The following is a 12,051-nucleotide window of genomic DNA, read 5'->3' as shown; positions in this document are numbered from 1 at the left end:
AGAAACTAATGTATTCCAACATATGTACCTATATAATTCTAATACTAGGTAAACTAAGAGAACATCAACTGAGATCATTTGAGAATGTTCAATTGAAGTCAATTACAATCCCAGTTTGAAGAAATATTCAAGTTGAAAGTCAAAAATTAGCAAGAGAAAGATCCAAAAGAACCTAAATGAAAATATTGAACGTAGGTCCGTACACAATTTTAATAAGAGAAGACTTGGTTCTAGATAAGAGTGGAATGAGGGAACATAATTTCCTTAGCCATGATCCCAAATTTATGGGCTCTGTTGTTGTTTTTCGATAACCTGGTATGCCTGTAGACAGCGGACCAGGTTCATATCTACCCAGTCCATAAACCATGGTCTTGTATTCCTAGGACATGTGCATCACCCTCACATCACACATTAGATACGTGAGTGTACATCCTCGTATGTGGCCCTTGAGGAATTAATGCTCATATTGGGTATCGAACTCATGACCTACGGGCATTAATTGCTTATCGGTTTGAGCCAACCCCTCAAGGTTAATTTATGGGTTTCGTTCTTGTCTTATTTGGTGTAAAATGTTGGTGTGGCAATATAAGGTCTCTTTTATATATAAAAATTATGGAAAATTGGTTCCAAAGTCCAGTCCATGAGATGGACTGAAAATACCTCTAATGGATCCACATCCTTTAAATAGTTTTGTATCACAACATTTTTTGTATCTCGAGAATCCATGTAAAAACAAGATCAACCAATCAAACAAGAGATTGATTACTGAAAAAATAAAGAATCTCATTGGTTACTTCTTTGGCTTTTTCTTGATGGATGAAATGGTGGCCGTCGATGATGATGACTTCAAGATTTGGTACAAATTTCTTGAAAGTCTCTCCCTCTAAGTATTCTTTTGTCCCAAATGATCGCATTCCCATGTCCTTGTCCCCAGTGATAAACTTTGTTGGAACAGTAATTTTAGATCCTTGCCATGGTGCAAGAAGCTCCCAATTCCTACACTCAAAAACAAATCCCGATTAGAATCTACAATTGGTTTTTATAACCACCCTAATAAATATAAGTGATTAGTAGTACTCTTTTCTTTTAGAACTATAGGAATGCCGCCTCGAATAAAATTGTCCTTCGACAACACTAATAATTGATTGTTAGGGTTGTCAATGGATCAGATCAAACCCGAAATCCAATAAGCACAAATTTGAATCAAGAATCCAAGTTTTGATAAGGACTCAAAAACGATTTGATTCGAATTCGACAACTTATTGGATAGATTGATTTCAACTCAACCATGTCTCGATTTAATAGAGACTCAAACCCATATGTATATGGGTTTAAACATATTATACATGTCAACATTTTATTTATCAAATCAATTAGGATCAGGATTCAAATGCTGAGATCAAATCAATTTAAGATCCATTGTAATTCTTATTGGATGGGTTCTTGATCCATTGACAATAACTAATTTATTAGGGATTTTGCAAAAATTAATTGTCGAACTTGAAGAAAACACATCGAACAATTCTCATTGTTATTGACTCACATTGGAATGTGACTTGCATCAAGTATATGTTAGTAATTTATTCCAAAGAAGAAAAAATATGAGTATGTAATTTTTCAACGTGGGTCAATAGTAACCAAACCTAAAGTTTGAAATTATAAGATTATTGCAAGAATATTATCTTACAGGTTCATCGCGCGATAGTAGTTTAAAGGGCCAGTAAATCCAGACTTTTTGAACTTAGTAGCACAAAATTCAAGTTCTTCCTCAGTAATCCATGTAGGCAATGATGATGGGGTCTCAAGAAATTTGATGATCTCAACACCAGGAGGAGCAGTTAGAAGATCAGGTGCACCAATAAACAAAAACTTCTTCATGATCGTTAAACAATCGTAATGGGCGAAAGCATTTTCTGCTCTTCCAGGCTCCTGTAATACAAATGTTGTTAGAGAATAAGATGCACTGTATTAAGATGCATGAGATACACTGTATCATTATTAGTGTATCTCATCACAAATGAAAGGTTGTGACGAAGGATATTTATTTAGAATATATCAATTGGAATTTTCTAGAATATTTATATTAGGTAGTTTTCATATATCTTGGTTGATGTAATGTCTATAAATATTGTATTGGGGCTTTTGTAATATTAATCTTAGAAATCTCAATAAAATTCAGATTTTCTACAAATGTTGTATCGCTTCGTAACATTGCCGAAACGACCACTATGTGTAAAATAAGGGGTAAATTCGATGGATCTTGATGTCAAATTTACCCATTTTCCATATAGTAGGCATATGACATGATTTGGTTTTCATAGAACTATTTTAAGCCAATTTAGGTCTACATCATCATCAAAGCCTTGTCTCAAAAATTTCTAGTTGAATTAAGAAATCATGTTCGTCCACTCATTTCTATCTAAATCCATGACTTTTATTAATTCTAGAAGTTCATATCGATTCCATCTATTGACCTCTGGGACCTATATGCTACTTTTATTTAACATTGACTAAGAATCCATCCATGGGTTTGTCAACCAAACTGATCATAGAAAAATGCTTAAATCTAATGTCTAAAAGTCATCAACAACAGATATATATATATATATATATATAGAGGGTCCCGTTCAGCAACAAACATTTTGGCAAAACATTTTTCTAAACATGGGTTAGAGGTTTTGGAATGAACTGATTTTTGGTGAGGATGATCTCTACGGTGAGGAGATCATCCTCACCAAAAATCAGCCCATTCCAAAACTTCTAGCCCCAGTTTACAAGTTGAAAAATCGTGGACCGTCCATTTTTTGTAAACCATTTTTGATGGGGTTAGAAGTTTTGGAATGGGCTGATTTTTGGTGATGATGATCTCCTCACCGTAGAGATCATCCTCATCAAAAATCAGCCCATTCCAAAATTTCTAACCCATGTTTTGAAAAATGTTTTGCCAAAATATTTGCCAAAATGTTTGTTGTTGAACATTTCCCATATATATATATATATATGGGAAATGTTCATTAACAAACATTTTTCAAAACATGGATTATAAATTTTGGAATGGGCTGATTTTTGGTGAGGATGATCTCTACGGTGAGGAGATCATCATCACCAAAAATCAGCCCATTCCAAAACTTCTAACCCCATCAAATATGGGAAATGTTCAGCAACAAACATTTTGGCAAAACATTTTTCAAAACATGGGTTAGAAATTTTGGAATGGGCTGATTTTTGGTGAGGATGATCTCTACGGTGAGGAGATCATCATCACCAAAAATCAGCACATTCCAAAACTTCTAACCCCATCAAAAATGGTTTACAAAAAATGGATGGTCCACAATTTTTCAACTTGTAAATATGGGGCTAGAAGTTTTGGAAGGGACTGATTTTTGGTGAGGATGATCTCCTCACGAAGAGATCATCCTCACAAAAAATCAGCCCATTTCAAAACTTCTAACCCATGTAGGACAAAAATGGTTGGCTAAAATGTTGGCCAAAATGTTTAGTGCTGAACGGGACCCTATATATATATATATGTAAAAGGGTGGATCATGGGATATATGTAAAAACAATGTTTGTTCAAAATATGGGTTAAGCTATTTTTTTGTGAGGATGGTTTCTATGATGAGAAGATCATCCTAAAAAAATTGGTCTAGTATGAAATTTTTAAGTCCATCAAAAGTGATTTACAAATTATTGGTAAAAAATTAATGATCTACATTCTAAATCACTTTTGATGGGGTTAGAAGTTTCAGATTGAACTGATATCATAGAGATCATCCTCACAAAAAATTAACTCAATCCGAAACTCCTAACCCATATTTTGAAAAATTATTATATATATATATATATATATATAGGATTAAAAAACCCATGCCTTTTGTCCTATATAGGTTAGAAGTTTTGGAATGGGCTAATTTTTGGTATAAAGATTACCTTGACAAAAAATCAGACCAATTTGAAACATTTAACCTTGTCAAAAGTGATTTACAAATTAACGGTAAAATATTGATGATCCACAATGCTAAACCACTTTTGATGGGGTTAGAAGTTCTAGATTGAGCTGATTTTTTATGAGGATGATCTCCTCACCACAGAGATTATATTGGCAAAAAATCAGTCCAATTCAATACTTTTAAGTCATATAAGACAAAGGCCCATATAGGACAAAAGGCATTGGCTCGCTAACGTTATTCGCTCCACGTTGTCTCTCTAACATCGTCTCCCAAATAAAATATATATATATATATATAGGGTCAGGTTCAAACGACAACCATTTCAACACACATATAGACAACGTGTTTTGTCTTATATGGGCAAAAGTGTTTGGAATGGGCTGATTTTTTGTGAGTATGATCTCTGTGGTGAGGAGATCATCCTGACCAAAAATCAGCTCATTATGGAACTTCTAGACCGTTCAATTTTTGTTGAAAAATTATAGACCGTCCAATTTTTGTAAATCAATTTTGATGGGGTTACAAGTTTTGGAATGGGATGATTTTTTGCCAGGATGATTCCCTCATCACAGAGATCATCCTCACAGAAAATCAACCCATTCCAAACATTTTTGCCCATATAAGACAAACACGTTGTCTATATGTGTGTCGCAATGTGTGTTGCAGGAACCCGACCCATATATATATATATGAGTATTGGTAATCTGATTTAGACATGTGGCAACTCAATCAACTTACCTGGCGTAACAAGCTTGGAAATTGTAGATGTGCCATGTGGGGAACTGTAGTTCTATATCCTAAGGAGAACACATCTACGGTTTTCGAGCTTGTCGCGTCAAGAATGACTTATGAAAAAAATACATGATCCCTTGACTCCTTAAGAATGATCCCAAACCTTTAAACATAAAATCCAATGGTTGAGATTTATCATTCAGAATAAGTATTCTTAAGATTTGTGTTATCAAGATAATCATTAATCTCAATCATTGGATTTTGTGTTTAAAGGGTTGAGATCATGTGTTTTTTTCACGAGTCATTCTTAGGACATATATATATATGGGTCAGGATCAAGGGACATATGAAAAAACAAATGTAAAAACAATGTAACATTAATAAATTTTCAAAATATGGGTTATAAGTTTTGGATTGAGCTGATTTTTTGTGAGGATGATCTCTATGATGGGAAGATCATCCGAAAAAAAAAAATCAGTCCAATCTGAAACTTCTAACCCCATTAAAAGTGATTTAGAATGTGGACTGTTGATTTTTTGCTAATTTTTGTCAATAATTTGTAAATCACTTTTGATGGATTTAGAAGTTTCAGATTGAGCTGATTTTTTGTGAGGATCTTCTCATCATATTGACCATCCTTGCAAAAAATCAGCTCAATCAAAAACCCCTAACCCATATTTTGAAAAACCATTAGTTTTACATATGTCCCTTGAACCGCCCCATATATATATACACTTGGAATTGAGAGAGAGAGAGAGAGAGAGAGAGAGAGAGAGAGAGAGAGAGAGAGGTCTTACTTGAAATTGTGAAATATAAAAGCCTTCACCAAACATGTGAGTCAATAATTCCACGGGTTTGAAATTGGGGGAACGTAGGCGGAAAGGTACACCCAGGTTAACCAGTGCCCTAACTCTGTCTGGCCTAAAGAGGCATAGGTACCATGCAATCTCAGCACCCACATCATTCCCAACCACAAATACCTGTTCAAATTAAAATTTAAAACCCAACCCTGCCTTCAAAATTCAAATCCATTATCTTAAATTGTAAAAGAAGATGAAAAAGCAATAACTTTCAAACCAACACTCCAAGAGAGATATTACGATGCATTGCAATAAGATGTACATTGGTACACCAAATCATGTTTTCATGAAACATGAAGATTCGCATTGCATCAATGATTAGTCCTATCTTAGATTAAATCAGATTAGTTTGAGTATACTTCCACTAACCCCAAGGGTTTGGCCTAGTGGCAAGTTAAACCTTGATAAGCTCCTCTGGAAGAGTAGGTCAAGTGTTCGAAACCTCATGAAAGTATGAATTTCTTGGGACCATCGTCTAGGGTCTAGTTGACCCTCAACTCAACTTGTTGCACGGAGGACTTTCCAAAGGGGCGGCGCATGTGACCGTGGGATTTGTCCCGCCCAGACCCACGATATCAAAAAGAATAATCATTTTTTGACTCCTCCTCTGACACAGCCTTTGAGGTGGCATGAGCTAAATCATAGATTTTATTCCCTCGAGATACAAGACTCTATCAAAACACAAAAAAGAGAGTTTACGTCCAGTTACGATTTCCTTACATGATTGAGTCGTGATTTTCGGACTCCCTCCTCTGACATACTCCCCCTCTACTCTCCCGACATAGCCTGTGATAGAATTGTTTATTTTCTTTCCTCAGGATGCACAACTGCACATCCCCATAAAAATTTGCAGTTTTGTATCTTGAGGAAAAATCTACGCTTCTGTCACATGCCCATAAACATGTGCAGTTTTAAATACAAAGATCTGATCACAGATAATGAAACAAGAAAGATTTTTGATCTCTGACCAATAATTGATTATCAAAGACAGTGTTTAGAAACCGATAATTGTAACTATAATCATGGAAATTTTGGCTAAAGAAATGTGAGTGAATTTGAAAATTTGTTGATCAAGGAATTTTATGTGAAAATGATCAATAATCAGTGAAAAACAATCAAGGGATTTCAATTGGAAACGATGAATGACCAACTTTTTTTTAAAATTTCTTTGAGTGTAATTGTAAGGTACCCGTTCTTCGCCGAGATTATCGAGTAGGCCAATCAGATCTCCTACGAAATGAAAATGCGTGTACAAGGCAGGATCAGACGGTGAATCGGTATCACCATAACCTCTCAAATCGGGTGCAACAACGTGATAACCATGGTTAGCCAATTGGGTTATCTGGTAATTCCATGAGAACCAAAGCTGTGGAAATCCATGGATGAGAAGCACAACAGGTCCTGTTCCTTTCTCTACTACATGCATCGATATTCCATTAGTTTGAACCATTCGATGCCTTAGCTCTTCCATGGTTTTGGGTTTTTTATTTTTTTTTCCTTGGTGGAGATTGTTGTTTCTTCTTCTTGATTGATTATTGATTGTAGCATAAGATAATATATAGAGTTGTGATTTCCTGACTTTCCACTCCCTCTGACATGCTATCCTGATATGGCATGTGCAATCGTGTATCCCAAGGAAAAAAACTACGGCTCTAACACATGCCACATCATTATTCTAATATATTTGATAGAGACTTTAAAAATTTTCAAAACCGGCGGCTCTTGCTTCTTTTGAGAAGTTTGTTAAGAATTTTCTTTTTTCCCCTATATATTTATTTGGAAGAGTCCAATTTGCCTTGCCTTAATGGCGAGGAAAAAAAATGCCTTGTTAAGACTCATTCCTCGACATGCATAAAAAATCTTCAAGATTTGTAATAATCCCAAGGTCTTGTTTTATGAATCTCAAGATCCTTTGGGTTGGTCCCACTTAGTTTTTATGGGAACATAGTGACCTCAATAGTCAATACTAACAGTGTGAAGAGAGATAAGGACGGGAGAAGGGAAAAGAGATGGAGATGAGAGACAAGTTAGGTGAAAGAGAGTTGCTCTCTTTTTCTCTCCTTTATTTATTTTTTTCTCAGCAATTTTTGTGGAGTAAGAGAGCTTTCGTCTTGTTTATCATGCAAAGAGGATAAGTACACGATTGTGAGTTTTAGAGAGAAGTAGGATTTTTTGAGGTAGAACTAGGACTAAAGCTACAAGTGTTTGGTCCATATGGAATCATCCATGTCCTCTAAAATCCATATAACAAATTGATCGTGAGAGATTTCATCTACGACACTCAAAGATCTCTTAATCTGTAATAGTTTATGAAATCTTATGCATGGTATGGAGACCAATTTTGTCACGTCACATGATGAAAACATGTGTCACAAGGGAACGAGGGGGGCCATTAAAAACTAATAAGTCAAAGCCTTAGATCGAATCAATGAACAGGAAAAAATCGAGCGTGATGTCTTAAACCGAATAGGTTATAATAAGAAGGGGATAGAGGTTCATCTTTCTGCCATAAGAACAAGGAGCACGATATGAGTCGAGCACCAAAGGCTTGGGCACCACTTTTTTTGATGCTATGGGGAGTCGAGGGGCCAATGCTCTTATACTGAGGTAAGTTAACAACATCAATTAGATTGTCACAAATAAAAGTGAGAGTTAGGAGTTGAAGGTATGCAATACAATACCTTAGCAAGGACATGGACAACAAGGTTGAGTTTGAACCTAATCCACTAAAGCAAACACAAACTCAGTATGGGCCAGGATCACCCAAATAGAAGAATAGCAAGACTTTGGGCCAATAAGAACAAGTCAGTGAGCTTTATCAGTTCAAAGTGAATCTATCAGGTTGGTAAGACCACATCTTGGACCCAGAGCCCACATTCTAACAAGGAATTTAGTTTGATCTAAGCTCTACCATGTGAAACTTTTCTCATTAAATGTGAGAACTTAGCATACTTATCAAAATGAGGATGATTGAGACATTATTTAACTCACCCACCCCCAAATAATGAAATATTACCAACTCAACTTTAATGAGGTTGAGACACTGTTTATCAATTCGATGAAAGCATTACTGAAGATATGGATACAACTCCCAAAGGAAGTCAACAAATCTCTATCCAGTTATCATCTTAGGTGGCATTCGACCTGAATCAGTAGTGTGGTGACACCAGTCTTGAAGTTTTGGTTATCAATTCACCACCCAAGGAATTGATCTAAGTATCTCTAAAATAAAATAAAAAAAACCCTCTTTGCAACATCACTATTCATCTTCTTCATTCTTCAGCCTTTTTTATTTTTATTTTTTATTTACATCATTTACTAACTAAATCTTCAGAGGATCATTGATAGACACCACATCGGAGCCTCTTCCTTCAAACCTTCTCTCCTTCTACCATCAAAAGCTGAAGAATTGAAGGGAAACCTTCAAAGTCAAAGATTTTGAACAAAAAATACAAATAACATCTTGAGGAGTGAGAGCCATATAAAGCCTCCACACATGGGCATGGTGGACCTTTTGTCTATCTAATTTCTTCATTTGTAACATCCATTGAATAAATGTATAACTTTGATCCATTACCAATACTCATTGTGAACCAATTCAACTCCTTTTTTTATATTATAAAAATGAATGGGTCTTTCGAAACAAATAGTTCATTGTATGGTGTAACAAACTCTTTCCAAGCCAAACAATCTTCTTCACCATTAAGCGTAAGCACAATGCATTTGTACCTAATATTAGAGTTAGAGAATCCAACAACCTTATATTTTTCAATAGAAACATCGTAGCATAAAAGCCCAAACACCAATCCAATTTGGTGGTGGAGGTGGAAGCTTCATATGTTGGTGAGTAAGGGGATTACAGTCAAAGAATTTGTCATATATAGCTAGATCAAAGGAGGAGTAAACCATTGCAAGAAGCTTCAAAGTAGACATGGTCATGGAGGAACAACTGGATTTTCTTTGTACTCACAACTTTCTCTTGCAAGTTGATAGAGAAGGTCTCATGCACGATTTCAAGATCGTTTTATCTTTGGATAGATGAGAAAATGATATCAGTTGGCTGAAAATTCGCAAGTTGGGCTTTGGCAAAGTTCTTATATAAGAACTTTGCCAAAGCTTGCATATTAGAGTTCAATGGTACCAAAGCTTGCATACAGTCTTGAATCTGATGAGTGACTCTCAATAGGATCTGTTATACGATATCTTCAATGAGGAAAGGAAGAGATACTCAATGATGATGCGCACTTGTCACCCGGATATAGTTCCCCATCTTCCAAAGTGAAGGTGTCAAGTAAGTACTGGATTTTTAAAGGAAGATTTTATTAGCCTGCATAAAACAAAAAATCTTAGTAAATGTGAAGTGCAGAAAAGTGAAAGCTCCTCAATTCCTTTTCGATGTTTTTTGGGGCTTGGGAGTCACCACCTAATTATAGATCTAAGAGCCAAAGTTTGACTCGGAATATAGAATCGTGTTAGTCTATGATAGAGGTCATGGGTAAAGAGTATGGTTACAGATTTAGGAAGGTGTTAGGCATTAATTAATAATCGATCTCTATTACAATCCATTGACTAGACTACAATCAACCTGCTTTGACTAAATTCAAAATGCTAAGTTAGGGGTAACATGGTGCTTTCATCCTCATTTTAGGCCTAGACGCATATTTACAATGAATCATGGTTAGATCAAAATTACATCCGAATAATAATAATAATAAACATGGATCCAAAATTGGCCCCAAAACCAAATCATTATACTAGCAAGAAAGTCATGAAAGCCAATCTTTTATAGCACTTGGAACCGATTAGAAAACCCAATCATTTATTGTCACAATAGTCCTTTAAGATCCCTTCCCAAAACCAACTAAATAACTAAATCCATGTGTGGAATTAGCCCGAAAATAAATCTAAAAATGATTTCAAGACACCCCCGACATGAAATATCGGATAAATAATCTTGAAGAGCGTAGGGTCTTATTGTAACATGAAACTGATTCCAAAGATGGAGTGTTGTGCTACTCAATTGGTTTACAGGATGGAATTTTACCGATATAAAAACAATTCAAACGGGACCCCATCATACCAATTACCTGATTCCCACGCGTCTTGATGTTGAGTAAGTCTAAAAACAAACTTCAAGTCTTGGGATATATATATCAAAACAATACTTAACACACGATTTTGGGGCATCAAGCCCCTAATATCTGACTTGTCATGGCATCAAGGCAACCCCCCATGTCCATGTTCAAAAATCAAGTCGTAAGAGAAATATAATCTATTTCAGTGCAAGCAAAATAATTAATTGTATATGACTTAGAGTTAAAATCCTATATATTGCAGCCCAAGAGAAAATCATAGTTTAATCACATGTAATATAATTCATGCTTAAGAGAGAAAGTCATAATTAAAGAGTTAGAAGCAAACCAATCGAAGCAGGACAAACATTTAATTTCCATTCCAACATGAATTAATGAACAAATCCTTGATGGCTTAATAATCTATTTATTTCAGTGGAGAGCTAGTATGCCAAGCATCATGAATAAAGAATATATTCAAGAATCAAGTCATGCACCAAAATCCATTATCAAAGGCTATAAAAAAATATTTTAGAGAGTTGTTATTGCCATACCAAAGTATGATGAGATTTGAAATCCTTACCTCACACTATGATCTCATTAATAAATAGAGAGACCAACAAGTGCCAAGTTTTCTTCCCCTCTATAGATTCCTTCAGAGATTTTCAAACAAAATAGCCTCATGATATATATGTTTTTGGTTGGGTTTCAACTTCCAACGAAATTATGTGTTTTTTTTTCCTCTCTCTCTCTTCTATCTGAGCTATTCAATTGTGCACATTTTTAGGGAATTTTATGGTGGATCGTGGTTTCTTGGATTTTAGAAGGTTTTAACCGATTTTTCAAAGATATTGATGAGTTTTCACTTAGAGATTTTACTTTGCCACAACTTTTACTTTTTACACCCCAATTAAAAATAACGAAAATAGGGTGAATCTCCATTTCATGAGCTGAATATGGCGAAATTCCAATCCCGATACTTTGTTCACTTTTATAATCAAAGAATTCGCTGATAAAAAATCAACAATTTTTCCATATAAGTGCTCTCACCGGTAAATTATCAGCTAATTTGTTAATTATTAAAAGTGACGAATTCACTAGAAAAACATGTTTTGGGAATTAAAATGAATAGTGTACTAGATCCAGAATTTTGTCATAAGTTGCACATGTTTTGAAAAATATCTCAAGAAAGTAAGTGGATGGTTGAGAATAAGTAAAAGTTAGGGTGCCAATAGAAATTATTATTATTATTATTTTTTCATAGATCTCTCTTTCTTTTTTTAGGTTTAAGATGTTATATGAGCCTAAACATCATTGGGGTGTAATTAATAATTTAAGAAATTGGGGTTTAGGATTTTATATGAGCCTAATCATAATTGAGAGTATAACTTGAGTCAAACCTTTGTCATGTTTGAAGGGTGTGTTTTAATCTTTAAC

At 34.9% G+C, this 12,051-nt stretch overlaps 1 protein-coding gene across 2 annotated transcripts; it reads right to left on the bottom strand.

The window, feature by feature from the left end:
• Nucleotides 1-559: 559 nt before the first annotated feature.
• Nucleotides 560-7,087, bottom strand: LOC147405085 (epoxide hydrolase 1-like). Of its 2 annotated transcripts, XM_086441219.1 has the most exons (4): nucleotides 6,732-7,086; nucleotides 5,480-5,662; nucleotides 1,688-1,929; nucleotides 561-996 (listed from the first exon to the last, which is right to left on the bottom strand). In XM_086441219.1, the coding sequence occupies exons 1-4, from the start codon at nucleotides 7,011-7,013 to the stop codon at nucleotides 747-749; spliced, it is 957 nt and encodes a 318-aa protein (XP_086297345.1). In that variant the 5' UTR covers nucleotides 7,014-7,086; the 3' UTR covers nucleotides 561-746. The 2 variants fall into 2 exon arrangements, with proteins under 2 accessions (XP_086297346.1, XP_086297345.1); XM_086441220.1 differs by lacking the exon at nucleotides 5,480-5,662 and having other exon boundaries at nucleotides 560-996; nucleotides 6,732-7,087.
• Between the last annotated feature and the right edge of the window lie 4,964 nt (nucleotides 7,088-12,051).

Source organism: Akebia trifoliata, chromosome 4, assembly GCF_017979445.1.
Source record: "Akebia trifoliata isolate Shusen 1 chromosome 4, ASM1797944v1, whole genome shotgun sequence".
NCBI classification, from domain to species: Eukaryota; Viridiplantae; Streptophyta; class Magnoliopsida; order Ranunculales; family Lardizabalaceae; genus Akebia; species Akebia trifoliata.
The sequence above is the reverse complement of the archived record's forward strand: the minus strand, read 5'-3'. Positions and strand labels throughout refer to the sequence as shown.

Coding starts and splice junctions, on each gene's coding strand:
- LOC147405085 (XM_086441219.1), bottom strand. CDS start 7,013: ATGGAAGAGCTAAGGCATCGAATGGTTCAAACTAATGGAATATCGATG. Junction 1,930..5,479: donor TTTATATTTCACAATTTCAA/GTAAGACCTCTC, acceptor TTTGTATTACAG/GAGCCTGGAAGAGCAGAAAA. Junction 997..1,687: donor TACTATCGCGCGATGAACCT/GTAAGATAATAT, acceptor TTTTGAGTGTAG/GAATTGGGAGCTTCTTGCAC.